General features: G+C 39.5%; 2 protein-coding genes across 5 annotated transcripts in view; both read left to right on the plus strand.

Annotated features, from left to right (window-relative positions):
- poglut2 (protein O-glucosyltransferase 2) overlaps positions 1-15,201 on the plus strand; it is a 50,666-nt gene extending 35,465 nt beyond the window's left edge. Inside the window, exons 7-10 of one of the 2 annotated variants that reach the window (XM_033022336.1) lie at positions 5,559-5,768; positions 8,162-8,251; positions 13,455-13,559; positions 14,463-15,201. In XM_033022336.1, coding sequence (XP_032878227.1) covers positions 5,559-5,768; positions 8,162-8,251; positions 13,455-13,559; positions 14,463-14,480 — 423 coding nt within the window. In that variant the 3' untranslated portion in view covers positions 14,481-15,201. Of the gene's footprint in view, positions 1-5,558; positions 5,769-8,161; positions 8,252-10,093; positions 11,004-13,454; positions 13,560-14,462 lie in introns of those variants that run through there. The other variant, XM_033022337.1, reaches the window with a different exon arrangement.
- Positions 15,202-16,897: 1,696 nt separating this feature from the next.
- tex30 (testis expressed 30) lies at positions 16,898-23,054 on the plus strand. 3 transcript variants are annotated; one of them, XM_033022339.1, is made up of 5 exons: positions 16,898-16,988; positions 19,957-20,187; positions 20,643-20,694; positions 20,805-21,010; positions 22,795-23,054. In XM_033022339.1, the coding sequence occupies exons 1-5, from the start codon at positions 16,953-16,955 to the stop codon at positions 22,951-22,953; spliced, it is 684 nt and encodes a 227-aa protein (XP_032878230.1). In that variant the 5' UTR covers positions 16,898-16,952; the 3' UTR covers positions 22,954-23,054. The 3 variants fall into 3 exon arrangements, with proteins under 3 accessions (XP_032878230.1, XP_032878231.1, XP_032878232.1); XM_033022340.1 differs by having other exon boundaries at positions 16,968-17,060; XM_033022341.1 differs by lacking the exon at positions 16,898-16,988 and adding an exon at positions 19,388-19,836.
- Positions 23,055-23,384: the final 330 nt, after the last annotated feature.

The following is a 23,384-nucleotide window of genomic DNA, read 5'->3' on the forward strand; positions in this document are numbered from 1 at the left end:
TTCACACAGAGTGTGGCGGGTATATAGAATGAGCTGACAAGAGGTAGCTGTAGAGCCAGGTGCAATTATAAAGTTTAAAATACTTTTGGACTGGTACATGGATGGGAAAGGTGTGGAGGGATATGGGCCAAACAGAGCAAAATGGGACGAGCTTGGATAGACATCTTGGTTGACGTGAATGAGTGGTTCTGGGGCCCATTCCCATACTGTACAAGTCTGACTCCAAATGCCATTTCAAAGTCCGTATATCTCACATCAATTGCATTTAATTTATTAACCTTCTCAACTACTTCTTTAAAATACTTATGTCATTATTTAAAGATATTTTTTCTTTAATAAATCCATGCCTAATCTCCTTTATTAATCACACTTGCCCATGTGACTGCTAATACTATTATCATGTTTAAACATTACTCCATCACTGTAGTTAAACTGACTAGCCTTTAGTGCTGGATTTATCTTTATACCTTTAAAAAAAAAATTGGGATAACATTTACCTATATCCAGAACTCATGCACTCCATTCCTTCCCCCATCCCCCTATATATCCATAAATGATTGGAAAATTATAGCCAATTTTCTTTGAACTCCACCCTTAATTTCTTCAGCAATACAGTTTGTGTCATGCATGGATTAGTACAATTTGCCTTTATAGTGCCTTCTCTTTATTAATTTATAGCCAAAATGCCATTTGCTGAAACTCCAGGGTTATCTTCCCCCCATGGCAAAGACAGATGTACTGAGTTAGTTATTCACTTGGCCATGTTCTCTGTCTTCAGGAGTAGATATACTTTTGTCCCTAAACAGCCCCACCTCTCTATACCATACATTTATTGTATCAGCCTGAACATGTCTGAATCAGTTAGATGGATGACCCGAACTGTCATCTATCCATGTTCTCCAGCGATGCTGCCTGACCCTGAGTTATTCTGGTATTTTGTGTCTTTGGTAAACTAGCATCTGCAGTTCTTTGTTTCTACATTTATTGTTGACTTGTATATAAAAGATGCTTGGAATCCCCTAAGGTTGTCTCCAGATTTCTCGCATACTCCACCTTTCATTTTGATGTGAGATTCGATGAATCAGCAGCTTAAATGACCAAAAGGATACTTTCTTTCTTTTCTCCCAGTGCTTTGTATAATCAGCGACATAAAAACACTAAATGAAATAGCATTTAGCAGGTCAGTCATCACTTATGGATAGGGGGACAAGAGATAATGTTTCAAGTTAATTACCCTTATTCAGAACTTCAAAATGCTAAAGATTAGCAAATACAGGGCAGGGAAAGCTGGGTGGGGAGGAAAGAAGAAAAGGGAGGATTTGGCAAGGAGAGAATCAATGCAATTGGCTAACAATGCAATAAAATAGGACAAGGAAAATCGATGCATGTTTGGGAGCAGTAAATGTTAATAGCTTAATCATTGTCAAAATCACTCATCTGATTTGTCAAACTCATTTTTAAGTCCAGAAAGCTGTAAAATTCCTAATCAAAACCCTTTAAGCTTTCTTAAATTATTTGAGGTGGCCGAGGGTAGTGTAAAATGGAGAATTAACAAAATAACTAAAATGAACTGCATTTCGCATTTAGGCCAGTTCCTTTCTTTTCCAGCCAAACATCGGGTAATGATTTGGCAATTGCATTTCATGGATTTCTGCATTTAGATTTTTTTCTCTCTTGTCTCATTGCTGCTTACTTTATCAGTGTTCATCATCCTTTTGGTCATTTAAGCTGCTGATTCATCGAATCTCACATCAACCCTGTTGTTTTTTCCTCTGCTACCCTACTTTCCTCACATCTGCATTTGCTTAAAACGTTAATGTCTCTAATTTCAGTCCCGATGAAAGGTTATTGTCTTGAAAAATGATTATTTCTTTCTTCACAAATGCTGTCTAATTGCTTGAATGTATGCGCCACTTTGTGTTTAGTATTGAGGCAAGCATGATCAACAATTTTATTTTCCAAGAATGTGTTACTTTATGCATAACTAGTTATCGGATCGATAACACAATAGGGTTGATCAATTGCAGAAAATAATCTTATTGTCAATAACCTTAAGGCCACAATCCCCAAAATGACCTTGAGCATCATCCTTATGAAGTTACATTTTATACCTGTATTTATAGGGTAATAAACCACAGGCTTACTTTTATTGACATTTGAAACTACACACCTCAAAAACCTTGAAGTTTGCTGACATTACAGGTGTAATAAAATTTCAAAAGTTGAGATGTGAAATTCTGAAGTGCCTATTGACTTCAGGGTTCGAATAAAAAGTTCTCCACACGAGGCACTGGGAATTGGGGAAGAAAAACTTTGCTTACCTCATTAATGTATAGATGACAATCACGGTCTTAACTTTGGCAACAGTCCATTTTTTAACTGACACTCAGTTTAAATTGAAGCTTTTTCTGAAAATCAAGTTTGCTCAAGTTGGTCAATTTCCTTTTGATACTAAAAACCATTGGGAGTTAAAGGTATAAAATTGAACTATTGCTCTGCTAAGAAAATGATGCTCTATATATTAGCATGCAAGTATGGTGAGCAATTTGAAAGATGGAGGCTATTTTTATTCCAAGAGGTTTATAATATAAGAGCTGAACTAAATATTGCTGAAATGACTGTGGATTTGGTAAGGTATCAACAAAAGTGCAATGTACAGTTTTAGTCTCCCATAATCAAGAAGGCTATATTTGTCTTGCAGAGATGATAACCAATGCTCATTAAATAGATTCCTGGGTTGACAGAGCCAGGTAGTGAGAAGAGATTAACAGAATAAGTTTAGACCTAAATGAACTGCTTAGAATTTTGAGCGTTTGACAAAGGAGGGTGGTGAATCTGTGGAATTCTTTGCCACAGACGGCTGTGGAGGCCAAATCAATGGATATTTTTAAGGCAGAGATAGATAGATTGATTCTTGATTAGTACGGGTGTCAGAGGTTATGGGGAAGAAGGCAGGATAATGGGGTTAGGAACGAGAGATAACCATATAACAATTACAGCACGGAAACAGGCCATCTCGGCCCTACAAGTCCGTGCCGAACAATTATTTTCCCTTAGTCCCACCTTCCTGCACTCATACCATAACCCTCCATTCCCTTCTCATCCATATGCCTATCCAATTTATTTTTAAATGATACCATCGAACCTGCCTCCACCACTTCCACTGGAAGCTCATTCCACACCGCTACCACTCTGTGAGTAAAGAAGTTCCCCCTCATGTTACCCCTAAACTTCTGTCCCTTAATTCTGAAGTCATGTCCTCTTGTTTGAATCTTCCCTATTCTCAAAGGGAAAAGCTTGTCCACATCAACTCTGTCTATCCCTCTCATCATTTTAAAGACCTCTATCAAGTCCCCCCTTAACCTTCTGCGCTCCAGAGAATAAAGACCTAACTTATTCAACCTTTCTCTGTAACTTAGTTGTTGAAACCCAGGCAACATTCTAGTAAATCTCCTCTGTACTCTCTCTATTTTGTTGACATCCTTCCTATAATTGGGTGACCAAAATTGTACACCATACTCCAGATTTGGTCTCACCAATGCCTTGTACAATTTTAACATTACATCCCAGCTTCTATACTCAATGCTCTGATTTATAAAGGCTAGCATACCAAAAGCTTTCTTTACCACCCTATCTATATGAGATTCCACCTTCAAGGAACTATGCACGGTTATTGCCAGATCCCTCTGTTCAACTGTATTCTTCAATTCCCTACCATTTACCATGTACGTCCTATTTTGATTTGTCCTGCCAAGGTGTAGCACCTCACATTTATCAGCATTAAACTCCATCTGCCATCTTTCAGCCCATTCTTCCAAATGGCCTAAATCACTCTGTAGACTTTGGAAATCCTCTTCATTATCCACAACACCCCCTATCTTGGTATCATCTGCATACTTACTAATCCAATTTACCACACCTTCATCCAGATAATTGATGTACATGACAAACAACAAAGGACCCAACACAGATCCCTGAGGCACCCCACTAGTCACCTGCCTCCAACCCGACAAACAGCCATCCACCATTACCCTCTGGCGTCTCCCATTCAGCCACTGTTGAATCCATCTTGCTACTCCTGCATTTATACCCAACAGTTGAACCTTCTTAACCAGCCTTCCATGAGGAACCTTGTCAAAGGCCTTACTAAAGTCCATATAGACAACATTCACTGCTTTACCCTCGTCAATTTCCCTAGTAACCTCTTCAAAAATTTCAAGATTAGTCAAACATGACCTTCCAGGCACAAATCCATGTTGACTGTTCCTAATCAGACCCTGTTTATCCAGATGCGTATATATATTATCTCTAAGTATCTTTTCCATTAATTTGCCCACCACTGAAGTCAAACTAACAGGTCTATAATTGCTAGGTTTACTCTTAGAACCCTTTTTAAACAATGGAACAACATGCGCACTACGCCAATCCTCAGGGACTATTCCCGTTTCTAATGACATTTGAAATATTTCTGTCATCGCCCCGGCTATTTCTACACTAACTTTCCTCCATGTCCTAGGGAATATCCTGTCAGGACCTGGAGACTTATTCACTTTTATATTTTTCAAAAGTGTCAGTACTTCTTTTACTTTGAAACTCATAGTATCCATAGCTACTCTACTAGTTTCCCTTACCTCACATAATTCAATATCCTTCTCCTTGGTGAATACCGAAGAAAAGAAATTGTTCAATATCTCCCCCATCTCTTTTGGCTCTGCAGATAGCTGTCCACTCTGTCTCTCCAATGGACCAATTTTATCCTTTGTTATCCTTTTATAGATAGATCAGCCATGATCGAATGGCAGAGTAGACTTGATGGGCAGAATTGCTGAAGTCTGCTCCTATCACTTATGACCTTATGACATGCCAAGAGGACAGTTCCCTGGCTGGATAGCCATAAACTAGGAGTTATACTCTCAGAATAAGGGGATGGCAATTTAGTACTGGAAGATGGAGTATTTTTTTCATTTAGAAGTTTAGAACTTTAGAATTCTGTCATTACATTCAAGACTGGTATTAATGTCTTTGGGAATTAAGGAAGAAGGACTTTTTTTGTGAACAAGTGGAGTTGATTATTTAAGTTCAGTTGCGATCCTATTGGGAGGAACAAGTTTGAAGAACTGTGTGGCTAAATGCCCTATTTCCAATCTTATTATCTTCTATCCCACCTTTAAGGACTACCAAAGGCTTAAGCTCCTAATATTAGCATAGAGATAATAATTAATAGAATGCATAAGAATATTTAAGAAGTTCATGATGTTAAGCATTATAGCATTATAAATATTCACCCACATATACATAGAAAAGTGTTCCAGGTATCAGTAAACCAGAACTGGTGCATTTGGGGCATATCATCCCATTTGTAATTGTATGATTCTACTGTAAACATTTTATGTCACTGTTGATAATTTGACTTTTTAAATTCAACATCTGATAGCATGGTATTAAATAAGGAGAACCACCACAATACATCTACTTTTAAGTCAAAAATAATGTATCTCATTTTAAAAATTATCTTCATGCACACTATATGAAATCTGTTGAACATTATATTTTTGTAGTATAAATATCAAATCAACATTGATGGGACAGTGGCAGCCTACAGAATGCCTTACTTGCTAGCAGGAGATAGCGTCATTCTAAAGCAAGATTCAGTCTACTATGAACACTTCTACAATGATCTGACACCATGGGAGCATTACATTCCATTTAAAAGTGATTTAAGTGATCTTCTGGATAACATTCAGTGGGCAAAATCTCATGATGAGAAGGTAGGTATATGTTCTATTTTCCCTATTCATAGGTAATAATTGGATATTTTTTTTTTTTTTTTTCCGATTTGCATGTATTGAATCATTTAAGTACCATAGATGTAAAGCTCACTGGTCTATAATTTGCTTGTTCACCTTAGCTTTCTGCAAGGGACCGAATAGAAACATAGAAAATAGGTGCAGGAGTAGGCCATTCGGCCCTTCGAGCCTGAACCGCCATTCAATATGATCATGGCTGATCATCCAACTCAGTATCCCGTACCTGCCTTATCTCCATACCACCTGATCCCTTTAGACACAAGGGCCACATCTAACTCCCTCTTAAATATAGCCAATGAACTGGCCTCAACTACCTTCGGTGGCAGAGAATTCCACAGATTCACAACTCTCTGTGTGAAAAATGTTTTTCTCATCTCGGTCCTAAAAGATTTCCCCCTTATCCTTAAACTGTGACCCCTTGTTCTGGATTTCCCCAACATCGGGAACAATCTTCCTGCATCTAGCCTGTCCAACCCCTTAAGAATTTTGTAAGTTTCTATAAGATCCCCCCTCAATCTTCTAAATTCTAGTGAGTACAAGCCGAGTCGATCCAGTCTTTCTTCATATGAAAGTCCTGACCTCCCAGGAATCAGTCTGGTGAACCTTCTCTGTACTCCCTCTATGGCAAGAATGTCTTTCCTCAGATTAGGAGACCAAAACTGTACGCAATACTCCAGGTGTGGTCTCACCAAGACCCTGTGCAACTGCAGTAGAACCTCCCTGCGCCTATACTCAAATTCTTTTGCTATGAATGCTAACATACCATTCGCTTTCTTCACTGCCTGCTGCACCTGCATGCCTACTTTCAATGACTGGTGTACCATGACACCCAGGTCTCGCTGCATCTCCTCCTTGATCTCAACACGCTCTAGAATATCAAATACCTCTCATTGATCTCACTATTCTCCTGTCCTTCACCATGGTGAATACCGATGCAATGTGCACATTTAATAGCTCGCCCATTTCCCCAGACCTCAGGCATAAATTCCCTTGTTTGCCCTTGTGCGGTTATAAACCTTCCCCAGCTATTTTGTTTTATTTTAAAGTATGTATAAAATGCAATGTTGATTTTCCTCAATCCTACTCGCCAAGGACTTTTTATTACCACTTGTAGGCCACCAGATTCCCTGTTTAAATTATTTTCTGCTTAATTTTTATACCTCAAGGATCCATATAACCATATAACATATAACATATAACAATTACAGCATGGAAACAGGCCATCTCAGCCCTACAAGTCCATGCCGAACAACATTTTTCCCTTAGTCCCACCTGCCTGCACTCATACCATAACCCTCCATTCCCTTCTCATCCATATGCCTATCCAATTTATTTTAAAATGATACCAACGAACCTGCCACCACCACTTCCACTGGAAGCTCATTCCACACGGCTACCACTCTCTGAGTAAAGAAGTTCCCCCTCATGTTACCCCAAAACTTCTGTCCCTTAATTCTGAAGTCATGTCCTCTTGTTTGAATCTTCCCTATTCTCAAAGGGAAAAGCTTGATCACATCAACTCTGTCTATCCCTCTCATCATTTTAAAGATCTCTATCAAGTCCCCCCTTAACCTTCTGCGCTCCAGAGAATAAAGACCTAACTTATTCAACTGCAGCAGGCAGTGAAGAAAGCGAATGGTATTTAGATCCAGTCCTAAACCTTACACATGCTCTTTATTTACTTTTTGATTGGACTTCTACATATGGTTGGACTATCTACATTAGTTGGACTATTTACATACTCTTTCAAGAAACTCTCCTGAATGCACCTAACAAATTCTGCTCCGTTTGAGTCTCTGGCACAAAGGAAGTCCCAGTCAAATTAAATCTAGAATTAATTTTAGATTTATCCGCTGTAATTTTCTGCAACAGTGCAATAGTGAGCATTAAATAAGTAAAGTTTTAAGTTAATGCAAATCTGGATATGTAATAATCAAGAACACTCTGTAATGGAACATGCTCAACCTTCTGCAAATTAATCTAATCTAAATTGATAAATAAAATGAAAAGTTAGTTGCTAAGACAGTATGAAGATACCCATTAACATCTACTATTATTTTTTTATTTTATAAGATTTTTATTGTTGCCTGTTTCACTATGAAAGGGTAATCTATGACTGAAGAATTGTGCTTGTGTAAAGGTTAGTATAGATAAATAGGGTTTTTTTAATGAATGATTGTATTTCTGTGTGTTCACGTTGAGACCATCAAAATTGATTGCAGGATACTGTCGGGGCTCACCAATTATTTCTGCGATCATAGTTCCTCGGATGAAAGTGCAGATATTGGCAAGATTGAATGCTTTCTTTGGAAATGTATTTATTTTGTTGTTGTTTTGCTTCATTTATTTCAAAGGCCAAAATGATTGCAAAAGCTGGACAAGACTATGCTAGGAACAATCTTGTGGCAAATCACATCTTCTGTTATTATTTTAAACTCTTCCAGGTAAGTAGAAACTTTTAAGGCCCCAGCAATTTCCTCTTATCCCTCTCTAAATAATGTATGATAGATCCCACCGGGCTCTAGGTACTTATTCACCTTGACATTCTACAAGGAACAGAATCCACCTCCACAAACGTTAAACTTTAGTACACTTTGTTTCCATCTCTTAATAGATTTTTGTTAAAAAAATTGAGGATGCCAATTTTATTAGAACATGGCAAGAGTATCATGAGAATGGAAGAAAGAGAAGCAGGGTTAAGCCATTTTCTCTCTCATGTCTGCTCCACCATTCAATAAGATCAAGGATGGTCTGTTATGTCAGCACCACATCTCTGCATCAACCATTCATCCCTTGGTTCCCAACATATCTAAAATCTATTGATCCATATTTGAATACAATAACTACTGAGCCTCCACAGCTTTGTTAGGTGGAAATTCCAAAAATTCACTGCCCTTTCGTTTCTGCTCTGAATGACTACCCCTTATTTCAATTTTGATGATAAGATGGCGATGAAGGAGTTATTTAAGAAGGAACTGCAAATGCTGGAAAATCGAAGGTACACAAAAATGCTGGAGAAACTTAGCGGGCGCAGCAGCATCTATGGAGCGAAGGAAATAGGCAATGTTTCGGGCCGAAACCCTTCTTCAGACTGATGGGGGGTGGGGGTAGGGGGGGTGGGGCTGGGAGAAGAAATGAAAAAGGAGGAGGAGCCCGAAGGCTGGGGAATGGGAGGAGACAGCCCGAGGGCTGAGGAAGGGGAGGAGACAGCAAGGACTAACAAAATTGGGAGAATTCAATGTTCATGCCCCCAGGATGCAGACTCCCCAGGTGGAATATGAGGTGCTGTTCCTCCAATTTCCGGTGTTGCTCGCTCTGGCCATGGAGGAGACCCAGGACAGTGAGGTCGGATACGGAGTGGGAGGGGGAGTTGAAGTGCTGAGCCACCGGGAGGTCAGGTTGGTTATTGCGGAGGTGTTCGGTGAAACGATCGCCCAGCCTCAGCTTGGTTTCACCGATGTAGATCTGCTGACATCTAGAGCAGCGGATGCAATAGTTGAGGTTGGAGGAGATGCAGGTGAACCTCTGTCGCACCTGGAACGACTGCTTGGGTCCTTGAATGGAATCGAGGGGGGAGGTAAAGGGAAAGTGCCCGGGGGGGGGGGTAATACGGGAGGGAAGGGAAGAATTGACAAGGGAGTTACGGAGGGAGCGGTCTTTGCGGAAGGCAGACATGGGGGGAGATGGGAAGATGTGGCGAGTGGTGGGGTCACGGTGGAGGTGGCAAAACTGACGGAGGATTACTTATTGTATGTGACGGCTGGTGGGGGTGAAAGGTGAAGACTAGGTGGACTCTGCCCTTGTTGCGAGTGGGGGGATGGGGAGAGAGAGCAGTGTTGCGGGGTATGGAAGAGACCCTGGTGCAAGCCTCATCTATGGTGGAGGAGGGAAACCCCTTTTCCCTGAAGAATGAGGACATTTCAGATGCCCTGGTGTGGAACGCCTCATCCTGGGAGCAGATGCGGCGTAGACAGAGGAATTGGGAGTAGGGGATGGAGTTTGTTTATAACAAATGAGAACAGAACAATTTAGGAAAATGCTAATGAAAAGGTTAGCCATTTCAAGGGTTGTGAGATTGTTCATACCTCACTTCATCAGCTTTAATTAATAATGGATCTCCCCTTCCCTCCTTTTTCCCTCCCCTCCTCCTCTCTTCAGATTTAATGACTCTTCTCCAGTTGTGAAGTTCCTTGAAAGCATTGTTAGGACAGCGATACAAGTGCAAAGTGTTAAGAGTGCAGCAATCTTTCTTTCCCACTGTATGGGAATTGTTATTTCACTGGTAGTTCTGATCGTTTTTTGGTGGGAAATGCCATAGCAAGAGATAGAGGGGAAAAAATGAAAGCAATTGGCAAAGGAAAAATAATTGCCATGTTTGCTTCGTAGTGAAAGCATCTGAGTTTCAGCAACTTGTTGCTCATTTTCTTACAAATGGAAGAGCAAAGAAGATTTTCCCCTCAGGTGAATTGAATTGAGATCGATTAAATCAGATAATAATGGTCAACAATTATCAGCAAAATATTAAAGCATTTCTGCAATCAGTGACTCAGTCCTTTGTCATTCCTGCATCTTGAGTGTTGTTGGCTGCACGTATCCTGCACTTTTGTGTCATATTCTCATTTTATAATCTTGTACCATTCACTGCACAGCTTTCTCTGAAATAGAATTAAATTACAACATGATATATTTTATTGTACTCTCTTTAATGTCGTGAGAAGCTCTATGCAATTCACTTATACATTTTGTTCTAAATTACAGTACAAAAGATCATTATCAATATCTCTTTGTTATCAGCTCCTTATCTGCAGATGCCTCTTTATCAGCATTTTATAGCTTTGTGACTTGTTGAACTTTGGAATTTCATAACTTAGTGGGCTCTGCCACCACATACTTCGACAGTAGCTGTTAGATTATATGAGGATTAAATTGTCCCATTCTGATTACAGCCATAACCTGGACTCTTGAATAGCTTACTCTTGGAAAAATGTAAAAAATTGCTTCAAATTGGCTTTGCCAGAAGGGCACAAAGCATTAAAACTAGCCCTGTATGCTACTGGTGTTCAGATGACAGTAGCCACTATTATATTTATCTTTGATGATAACAATTTATGCAATGCCTGGGACTTCAGCTACCTGTTATCAGAAGTGGAATTGGGGAACTCTGCTGAATTCAATTGGATGGTGTAATGTAGGAATAATTATTTCTCAATAGAGTCAAAATATATATCGTACTTTAAAAAAAATGTATTTGATTTGTTCCTTGATAGTCTTGATAGTCATTTTCTATTGAACTGAGGCCCAAATCTTTACTCCCTGAAATATTTGGGTTAGCATGGTCAAGATAAACTGACTATCACAGAATGCATTTTCTTCCCCAGAGGTAAATAAAAAATGCCCATTATTTAACCTTAATACCCATGTTAAATGATTGTTTTGCACTTGTTCACATATAACAATCTACATATGATTACTTGTAACATGTACTTTGATAAAAAAAAGTCACTGTCTGTTGACACTTAGCGTAATAATTTGTAAAAATTCACCGTTACGCTGTGAATTAAAAACAATTGGTTGGATGGTCTCATGCCAGAGATGTTACTGTCGTCCCACTATAGATGTTCTTTTTTTATTGCCATGTGTACGTAAGTTAGTTATTGCCAGAGTGCAATATGATTGGAACAATTTTCAAGTTCAATTGCACAGTTCTGGAGACTTGACTTGGTACCCAATATCATGAATAACACTTGTGGCACTGACACAAATTCCACATTAGATGTACATTGAATGAGGATGTTCCTGAAGAAATGCTCTTTCAGACCCTATTGTAATAGTGCACTCTTTGAGTAAATTCCGATCTGGGATTAGGAATCCCAATCCATTAAATACCTTTATTTTCCTCCTCCCTTTCCGACCACAGCAGTACTCAACCCTCCAAACTCATCCTCTTGACTTTTCTCAACCTTCGATACAACTACAACTACACCACTGGTGAAAGCCCTGACTTATCCGGTGCCCCCCTGTCTCCTGGTCCACCATGGTCTTTTTATCTATTGGCAACTAACCCTTCAAGAACTGAGGATTACACTTGGTATTGAGTCTCTGGTTTGGAAATTCATCGTCAACATATCTTTAACTTTTAACATTACCATTTTATAACCAACATTCTCAGTCTTCCTTATATACATCCTTGTGCAAATTAATTGAAACAAGCTCACTCTTGGATATAATACGTCGATGCACATGTAAAAGGGTAACCTATTATTCATTAGCATTGCACCATTATGTCTTGTCTATTATATGTCCACCACGGCTCTTTATCAAGTCTTTGACACAATTTGACATTGAATTGACCAGATTCAGACATTTTTTATCTCAATACCACAGCTGAATTATGATCTGAATGAGCTTAATTGTCATGGTGCAGTACAATTAACCACAAAGATGGGCAGATGGAGCAATATGGGGGAAGGTGATGCGTCTTGATAATGTGGTGCGTTGGGGGGGGGGGGGAGGGGGGAAGGGATGGATAGAAGCTGTGAACTTGTGTGTACTGGTCGGAGTGTGAAAGGTTCTCAGTGGGAGTAGTTTACTTGAACTTGGAAAATTCAATATTCATCTCATTGGGCTGTAAGCAACCCAAGCGGAATATGAGGTGGAGTCCGTCTAGTTTGCGCTGGCATCACTGTGCCAGTGGAGAAGACTAAATCCAATAAACCATGTGCTTGTGAATCTATGCCTGGAAGGGCTGTTTAGGTCTGTGTATAGTATTTGGCGGGGGGGGGGGGGGGGGGGGGGGGAGGTATTGGGACAGATGTTGCACCTCTGGAGATACAAGGAACTGCAGATGCTGGAGTCTTGAGCAAAATTCGGAGTGTTTTAAAGCCCTGTCCCACGGTACGAGTTCATTTCAAGAGCTCTCCCAAGTTTGCCCCGATTTGAACTCGGAGATTTACGGTAATGGCCACTCGTCGGTACTCGGGGCTCCCGTAGACATTTTTCAACGTTGAAAAAGCTTCACAAGTCTTCCCGTGCTTACCTGCCATTAGCGAGTCTTCCCAAGTACCTGCCGTTAGCGTTACGAGCTGCTAAGAAACGTCCCCGAGCTCCGATGTACCAGTTACGTTAATTCTCCGTGCTTACCACAAGTTTGATTTTTTTTTAACTCGGGAGAGCTCTTGGAATGAACTCGTATGGTGGGACAGGGCATTAGTGTAACTATTGTATTCTCTCTGGGGAAATCTGGGGTGAGAGCAGATGTGTGGAAATTGGAGGAAATAGGGAGTCTCCATTTAAAATGTTCTCCTTTATTTTCAATTAACGGACAACCCAACTCCTCATTCAATACTGTAGCATGGTACACTACTTGTGCATCCAACTGTCGATTCTTCATCATACCCAAATTTAATCACTCCATTATTAGTATTCATGCTTTACCTGTTTCTTTCTTCAACATGGTTCTCAAACGCTATGACTCTGATAAAGATTTTGATTATCTTTGATAGAATGGCTTTACATTTTAGTAATAATACTCCTAAAAAGTATCTTGGAATATTATTGCTCTATTAAAAGTGATACATAAGAACAATTTGTTTTTGTTATGTAAAACATTACTAGCACACTTTATGCCTATGATGTTTTTTTAAACAGGAGTATTCTGCTCTTCAAGTGAACGAACCTAAGATTAGGGACAGCATGGAACTGGTGGACCATCCAAAAGATGAACTGTTCCCTTGTGTGTGTCATAGAACAAAGGTATAGTACTAATGTGGTTTAAAAAAAAAGAAGTTTTTTTGAAATGTGCTAACAGTTTCAGAATAGACTAAATATTGGAGAATTTTAAACTAAGAACTAGGGAAATTCAAGTTTGAACTGTCCACGACATTGAACAGAGTGATGTCATTCCTTACTGTCTCTTCTTTACGTTCCACGTGCTATTTCAATGTGACTTTTCCTACCAATTATTAAACTAGAGTGAGAATCTTTAACAATGGCATCATCTCTTTTGTCACCACCGATTGCCAACTCCTCTAGGAGTTGCCCCTTTCAAAGCCCACAATTATGAGAAACGTAGTCAGAATCTTTCTCCCAGAATGAAAATGTCAAATACTAACATGCATAGATCTAAGGTGAGAAAATGAAAGTTTAAAGAAGGCAAGTTTTTTTGACAGAGAGGTCGGTGTCTAGGACACGCTGCCAGGGAAGGTGACGGAAGCGGGTATGACAGCAACATTTACAAGGCATTCGGACAGACACATGTACGGACAGGAATTAGTTTAATTTGGCATCATTGTTTGCATAGACATCTTGAACTAAAGAGTTTGTTTCTGTGCTATGCAATTCTCTGTGCTATGTTCCAATAGGTTTCTATATATATGCCATTTGGTTCAGTCCGCACCTTGTCACCAATTCACTAAGTTCAGGCTCCTCCATATTATAATATGCCTATTTGTCATCAGTAGGCATGAGCCAGCATTTTTCTTTGACTGGGTGATGGAAGCTCTGAGAAGTAGTTCCACATCTGTGTCACTCCCACTGCTCTACTTCTTACAAAGGACTTTTTCCACCGTGGCTTTGGATCTAAAATTTTAAAGAACATTAATTATTTTTACCAATTAATGAGGAACCCTAAAATTCTCTACATAATTTTATTTTCAGTCACGAGATGAACTTTGACCAAAAATGTGAAGAAGAGAACACTACAACAACGAGGTTATGCAAGACATTGGATTTCAGTTTAACGGCATCAATATTCATTTATTAGTATGCAATTCTGGAAAATCCCAACAATCCTGTTCTGGCTGTTGTCCACGCATCCACTGAAGAAAAGGATTTGATGGTCTATTGTAATAAAGATATACCTCATAATTGCCACAAAACTGCTATTCGGCTGCATAAAATACTTGTTTGTTCATCTTTAGCCACCAAAAGAGATTTCTGAAAAAAAAAGAAAGATGTGTGCTATTTCAAACATAATAATTTAAGGCACATGCAAATGCTTAGGTATTAAATAAATGAGTATGCCAGGAAAGGTTAATAGATTGGAAGACTAAGGCTTATTAACGGCAGTGTGATTCTATTTTATTTCCAGAGGTCTGTTTGTAATAGGTTGCAATGTTGTCCATGCACAATTACATTTGAAATAGACACCTGGAGGGTTGGCACTAAATCACTATTTATTTGGTTGAATCAGCTTCAAATAAATCATGTGAGAATAAGAGCAAGTGGCACATTTTAGAAAAATTCCAGTATGTTGATGGTAAGCACAATTGAACAAAGAATTATGTAACCATTGGTGCTTTTATAATATTGTCAAAATATTTGATCTGAAGTAGTTAGCTGATTATTAATCTTTTTTTAAATAAAAGCATAATTTCCTGTTTGTTTGCATCATCAATTATTATCTCAATATATGTATTTACATTTAAATCTTGGTCAATTATGAAATATTATAAAATAAAATGCCATATATATTTAACAAATCAGTTACATGTTGTAAGGTGGCTTTTAAAGCTAGTTATGATACCCTAAACTTTAAAGTTTCAAAGCCAAAATAAACAATGTTTTTACAAACAAAAGCATTTCTAGGATAGTAACAATTATACATGTAATCTGAAGTCAAGTTCAGACTTAAGGGGCTGTCCCACTTGGGCAACCTAATTGGCGAATTTAGAAGAGTTTGAAAAATGACATGTTGAAGATCTCCTTCGACTATGTGGAAGACCTCCTTCCACCTCCTTCGACTATGTTGAAGACCAGCTTCGACTAGCTTTGGGAAAATTGGGACACCGAATAGTGGAGAGTGAAGACGACCTCCTTTTGACTATGATGAAGACTACCTTCGACCACCTTCGACTACCCTCGATTACCTACGACTAACATGCCGACCTACTACGGCCTACTACGACTAAACCTACGAGTAAAAAAAGTATCGATTTTTTTCCATGGTGACCTTTTTTTACTCGTGGGCATTTTTTATATTGAAAAAAACGCCGCTGCCTCTAGTACGCGGCGACCACTCTCGAGCATGAAGGAGAGTTACGAAGACCTCCTACGACCTCGTGTCGACCATGCTGCGAGTATGAGTCGACGGCAGACTCGCCAGAACTCGCGGATTAGGTCGCCCAAGTGGGACAGGCCCTTTATGTGCAGATAATTGTAATTCCTTGGATCATCGTAGAAAATGGTTAAATAAAATGAAAAACCGAAAACACTTGAAATACTCAGCAGGTCTGGTAGTGTTCAGAGTGGGGGAAGACATTTCAAAACTTTGCTTCTGTCTCTGCAACTGCTGACTGACTGTCCCATTATCGCTACCATTTTCTGGTTTAGTTTCAGATTTAAGATAGAATTAAATTAGGTGGAGTAGAGTTTGGTGGGGCAGGAGCAGGCAAAAACAATGATTCAGCCAGGCCAGTCCTGCTTGTGGATTTTGTGAAGGAGATAGAAATAGACAGTAGAGGATTGGGCAAGGTAACAGGGCCAGTTGGTTTGTAGTACAGGTCTGTTTGTGTGGGATATTGATTAATCAACCAGGCCAATGTATGCAGCCACGTGTTTCCAGCTGTTAACTTTGAAGACAGAATCTAATGAAGGTAGAGAACGGAGATTTGGACCTTGGGAGAAGTTTGAAGGAGACGGCTGCTGTTGTGAGTTCGTGACACCCGGAAGTTCGGTTTTACTGAATGCTTTGCAGAATTTAACTCGGCTGTCCTTTAAATTTAAAAACAAAACATGCAGTTTTAGGGTTAATAGTTTTACAAACAAGATGCAACAAATTCTAAATGAAGACAGAAAATAACATGAAAAATTAATTAATAAATGGAAGCCAAACATACCAACGCTTGGTAAAAGTGTAAGCATTGAACACGATTAGCGTAAAACCCAGATCCAGGCACCAAACTATACCTAAACAATTCCCAACCTGCCAAATTACAAGCAAAATGTTAAACAATTAGTAAATATAACAATGCATTACAAACGAGTTACACATTGGAAATCTCGGAAGAGGCAGCGCTCTCTGTTTAATTCATTTTTGGGAGATAATTGACGTCTGGTTTGGCAAATTGTGTTGCGCTTGAAGGTGCGTGGGTGGGGTGGGCGGCTCCTCTAGTATCTGGCGCTGACCTGGACCAGAGCGCGGTTACAATGGCGGAGGTTAAGGTTTTGGGCTCGTACGAAACGGTGTGCACCTACATTGGTCTCGACACATGAATGCTTTGAGCCATTTCCTCTGCTCTCTTATATTGCTGAATTGTTAGTAACGTTTCAAGCAGGGAGTGGGAGAAAGAGGAGGGGTGGGGAGAGAAGATGACCAAGGAGAGGGAAAGAAGAGAAGGGGTGGAAAAGAAAAGGAGGTGGAGGAGAAGAGGGGGTGGGGAAAGAAGAGGAGAAGGAAGGAGGAAAAGAAGAGGAGGTGTATCATCTTTATTCATAAGGTTTCAGGGTTGGTGTTAACATATTGTCCACTGCAGCAGCCACCCATACTGATGGCTCCAAGATAAGTGATGGAGAATTTGAATTCAGTCAACTGACCAAGCGACATTGACAACTAAATTCCTCATTCAATGTTGTGTACTTTTGGACAATATTGCAGGATTGTAGACCAGGTCAATTACGGATGATACCAGGAATTGTTACTGGATAAAGTACTTCTGTTCGGATAAGTTGGGAATGCTCAGTTTTGGTACACTACATGATTTTAGCTGGTAACTAGAAGACCAAGTGCGGACCCGTTGGGCCCGTGCCCCCAACGCAATATTCCACCACTCACTCACCCATAGCACCCAACTGCGCAGGCGCGGTTGTCGTTTTTGAAGTTTAAAATGGCAATAACATGTAAAATATTAGATCAATGTGAACGCATCTCCCTCTCCCTCTTCAGTCCCAATTCCCGCCCTCCATTATCCTCCCTCCACCAACACCCCTCTGCTTCCTCCCCTCAGCCCCTCCCTCCCCTCCTCTCACTTCCCCCTCCCCTCCCCCATTACCTCACCACCCATCTTCCTACCCCTACCCTCCATTCCCCCTCATCCCCCAGCAACCCCACCCCCTCATCTTCTCCCTCCCTTCTTTCCCCTCTCCTCATTCCCTCCACCACTCCCTCCCTCACCTCTCTCCCTCTCCTTTCCCCTACCCTCAATCACTCCCTCCCTAGCCTCCTGCTATCCCCATCCTCCCCCACTCCTCACCTGCCCCCTATCCCACCCCCCACTCTCCCTCCTCACCTCCCCAGTATTTCGATGTAAACCACTGCTGGCCCCATTTTCTCCACCACGTCGGCAATGAAGGAATGGGCCAAGCAGTCTGGAGCCGCTTGCGGGAGAGGCCGAGGCTGCGGTTTGGAGCTGCGGGAGAGGGAGGGAAAGGCCGAAGCTGTGCAGGAGGGGGAGGGAGAGGCTAAGGCTGTACTGGGGGAAGGGGCTCAATCGGCACCACGTGGGGGTGGCGTGGGTGCTCAACACCCCCATCCCCCCAATTTTTTTTTGTAAATGGAACCTATCTCCTATTCCACCCACCCACAATTATTTTTTGTAGATGAAACCTCCCCCTAAGAATTTGATTAAAACTGATTTTTTTTTTTAAAGAGCAATTTTTAAAAATGTAAATGAGATCCCATTGTGATATAATTGTGGGGTGGAACAATGCTGATGGGCAGTTTATGTAAATGAGATCCCATTGTGATGTCATATGCTGCTAACGGCAAGTTGTTTAATTATTTAAGTTTAAAATGTAAATCACGTAAAATATACCATCAATCTGAACAAAACTTGATACAACACACCACCGGTGGGTAAGGTGGGCCAAAAATTGTAGCGCTATCGTGTACCGTTTTGACGTAATTCAGGACATCACAAATAGACAAGACAGACAGACAGACATAAAAACAAACAAGATTTAGTAATAGATAGATAGATAGCTTTCTTTCTTTCTTTCTTTTAGATTATTGGCATAGCTGCTTGTAGTGGTGAATGTATATTCCATATCAACCACTGTAAATGTCCCCACTATGAATTTCTTAGTTTATGTGATCAAGATGATGTATTTTTTTCTCAACACTCAGTTGACATAAACACGAGTTGTATAACAGTCAAGTATCCAAGCAATTTTGCAGGGAAAGGAGCCATTCCCTATTATGTGTAAGAAAGAATTGTAGATGCTGGTTAAAATCAAAGGTAGACACAAAAAGCTGGAGTAACTCAGCGGGATCAGCAGCAACCCTGGAGAGAAGAAATGGGCAACGTCCTATGGGTGTTGACCCAAAACATTCCTTCGCTCCAGAGATGCCGCCTGTCCCGCTGAGTTACTCCAGCTTCTTGTGTCTACCTGCCATTCCCCATTATATCGCTAAACCACACAATGGTTGCAGTATGGAAAAAGGTTATGCCAGTTCTATCTATAATAATAATAATAAATTTTATTTAATGGGCGCCTTTCAGACATCTCAAGGACACCTTACATAGTAATCGGAATAAAAACATATAATCGGAATAGAACAGGTAAAAAAGACATCACAGAGACACAAATTAAAAACAGAATTCAATCCAAAAACAGAAAATCAAAAACACAGTGTGAAGTATCTAGGAGCCTCCATCCATTCCTTCTCCCCCATTCTCCACAACGCTTAAAATTATTTCCCTTCAGGTACTTGTCCAGCACATGTGAGGAACACTGCAATTGAATAAGAACTCCAGGCTCTAAGCATTTGATCTAAACAACCTTAATGGCTTTTTTGCCAGTCCTCTTCAAACTGCTTCCCCAGTTCTTGAAACCTCCTTCAATGAAAACATTGTTTATATTAATGACAATGATATGGATTTTTCTGCCAGATAAATAATTACCTAATTTGCATGCAGTGATCCAGAAGATTGGAGTGAATCATCTGATGCATACCCGTATGTTATTTCTTTCTGTACTGGCAGCCAGGCAGAATGTTTTGAATGGAAAAAACACCAAACAAACTTTTTGAAAAGCCAAAGTTGGTGTTCAATAGTGGAGCTGGAATAAAATCTTTCCGTTTCACTATTTTAAGGTAAATGCAGTAAATAGTATTATTTTAAGACTGTTTTGAATCAAGTACATCATTAGTTTTCTTGGTTGTCAGATATTATTGTAGTATTGCATATAATAATTTTATGTGTTGATTTTTTAGGTTAAATTGAAAATACCATTTGAAAGAAAATATCTGGATGCCATCTACACAATTCCAAATGTTAGTTTCACACATGGAGTGATCCTTAATCATGGTGCAAGTGGAGACATGAACTTCCATCAGCTGGTATCCTTGACAGAATTCCTTGCATCTAATGGGATACTGTGCCTTAGGTTCACTTGCAAAGGCCCCAATTTGGTCTATAGAATCAGAGCTTACAGGGCGGTCGTGGTAAGAGAATTATCGTATTTTACTGCTTAAAAAAGAATTCTGACAAATTTAGCTTTCAGTGCTTTTTTTTCCATTGATTTAGTATTTCATAGACCTAATGCATAACCCGACTTCTCATTATTTGAGTGAGAAACATAATGAAATGTAGCTTGGGGGAGGTGAACATTACCACTATCCCATTTCTGTCCATGCAATGTTTATTGTGCATTTTGGAGTGGTCACTTGAAATGATCAAGGATTGAGACCCTGGGTGAGTTTTCCAATCTTAAACTGGATGTGTTGACACCTGTTCCAGGTGAAGTTAGCAAACTCAGTCCGACGGATTTTTAATTGGAACAACTCGTTTGCATGGTTAGATCAATGAGCCAATGAATCAGCTTGTACAAAATGTTTCTAAAGTCACAAGTTTGTCTCACTTTATAAAATAACGCAATTTTTTACAATAATTATCGCAGGAATATTTAAAATCTTCAAAAGAATATAAAGTGAAAAGCTGGTTTCTTGGGGGTAAGTGAAACCTTTGTTGGTAATCCTGTTCATTGTAATTATTGATTCTATCTTTTTTGAACTATTTAATGATCAGAATTATGGATGTGTAATAAATCTTTTTTATGTAGGTCGTTCCATGGGGTCTAGAGCTGCTGCCTGTATTGTTAAACAATGCAAGGATACCGCAGATGAAGCATTTGTGCAAGGTCTCATTTGTCTGTCCTTTCCTCTGCACCCTGCAAAGCAACACAGTAAACTACGATCAGAGGATCTGCTTCATGTACGCCATCCAATCCTTCTGGTTTCTGGATCAGCAGATGAAATGTGTGACAAGGTGAATCAAACTATTTCTCTAACAAATAGATGTAGTGAATGATAACCAGATGAATGATAATTTGATGCCTATAGTTATTTTTATGAAATTTAAAAAATATATATATTCCTAAAATAAGTAATCATTTCTCAGTATGATACAACATACAAAAGCATTATGCAGAAACTGGGTAAATAAATTGGGAGAGGCTGTTATTAAACTCACATGGAGGAGTTTGAAGGCCAGCTGGTCAGAATGTAGGATCAAGATGTTCCTGCGAGAAAAGACAGACAGGGATGGAAGGTTCAGAATGAGAGATAGACAAAAAACTAGGCAGCATCTCTGGAGGGAAGGAATGGGCAACGTTTCAGGTCGAGACCCTTCTGATTTAAACCAGCATATGCAGTTCTTTCCTGCTCAGAATGAGAGATGTTGCATATTTCATCAAAAGATAAAGGAAGCTTATATGTCGTGTAGGATACTGAAATCAGACTAAGCTCTTGAGTACAAAGGAAATGGGGAAGAGGAAACTGAAATAGGGAGTCAGGAGGGCCAAAATGAGCCAAGAAATATGCTTGGCTACTAAAATTGAAGAGAATCCCAAGGCATTTTATACATACATTAAAAACAAGAGGGTAACGAGGGGATGGACAGGATTATTCAAAGACAAAGGAAGTAATTTGCGCTGTTACTAAATAAACACTGGATTGGCATTCACCAAGGGGAAGTACATGGAGCATGAGATCAGCGAGGGGTATGCGGATATTCTAGGACATGTTGAATGAGGGAGAAAATGCTTTTGGATCTCTTGAGAAACATTAAGGTGGATATGACCCCTGACAAGATCTATCCCAAGTTATTGAGAGGGGCCTTGACAGCAATCCTTGTATCCTCTTTATCCTTAGGTGAGGTGTAGAGAATCAGAGAATAATTAGTGCAGTTCCTGTGTTTAAGAAAGATAATAGGGACAAGTCAGGAAATTACAGACCAGCGACTCTTGCACCAGTGGTAGGTAAATTGTTAAGAGAGATTCTGAAGGATATAATGTACTCACAGCATACACAGTGGGGATAGTCAACATTGGTTTGTGCGGGCAAAGTCATGTGTTATGAACTCGTTTGAGTTTTTTTGAGGTGTGATGTAGATGAGTGATGTGATAAAGGCAGTGGATGTCGTATATGTAGACTTCAGTAAAGCATTCAATTAGAGCCCTCATGATAGGCTCATCCAGAAAATGAAGACACATGGGATCCCTGGTGACTTGGTGACGCCTTCCAGAAGTGCCGCGGCTGCAGACACGTTCTGGAGGTCCAGAGGTTGTATGGAGTTGCTGTGGGTCGCACTCTTAGCCATAATCTGAACACAAAGAGATCTTAATTTCAGCAGTCATGCTTGGTAATGAATACGACATATTGAACAGAATGTTATTGTAAATAAAGCATTTCATATATTAGTTATATATATTATATTAATATATTAAATCATATATTAAATTAAAGGAACATGAAAAGCAAAGTAAAATTGTATGCGTTTCAATAAGCCATTAAAATGGATGACTGAAGGGTCTCTGGCCGAAACATCACTTCTCTCCAGAGATGCTGCCTGTCCTGCTGAGTTACTCCAGCATTTTGTGTCTATCTTCGGTATAAACCAGCACCTGCAGTTCCTTCCTACACAAGCCATTAAAATGGTTTGTAACTATTTTGAAAAACACAATATTGTTTTCATTTCATTCATTGTCTTATTCATGTCTGCATAATGTACACAGATTTATTTAATAATCTCAAAATTATTTGAACATATAGAATTTATTGGAAAGCATACTGAAGATAATTCCAGTGACTACCAGAGTATACTGGGTCGAAGGAGCTGGCCATGCAATGGAAGTTAAAGGGCAAATGACAGAAAACATCATGACTGAGATCAATACTGAAGTCCTTTCATGGATTAAGAAAATTATTTAAGAAGAATCAAGTCTCCATGGGTGTTTATAGACAAAACTTGGTTTGTAACGTAATTATGATGATTTTTTTTGAGCAAGTGAATAAACCCAATTCAAAATGTTGGACAGGTTTTATTTTACTTTAATATTCATTGTTACTTGTAGGAAAACATGTCATCTAATCTCTCAACACGGTCAGGGCCTCTAGATGTAAATTAAAAACACTTAACACTTAAAAACCTTATCAGTCAAATATTCACTCGTGTTTTAACCCAATACGCCAGTAAATAATTATAATGTGAGCTTAAATAGAATCCCATATTGCTTTTCATTGTTTGAAAAAGGGGAAAATACAGAAAGTATGTCATAAAATGAAACAACAGGTATGTTAACTTTTGTTTCACTTTCAACAGACTTGTAGGCTGTGGGCCAAGCACCAAAAATGTGTCTAAA

Source organism: Amblyraja radiata, chromosome 6, assembly GCF_010909765.2.
Source record: "Amblyraja radiata isolate CabotCenter1 chromosome 6, sAmbRad1.1.pri, whole genome shotgun sequence".
Lineage (NCBI taxonomy): Eukaryota > Metazoa > Chordata > Chondrichthyes > Rajiformes > Rajidae > Amblyraja > Amblyraja radiata.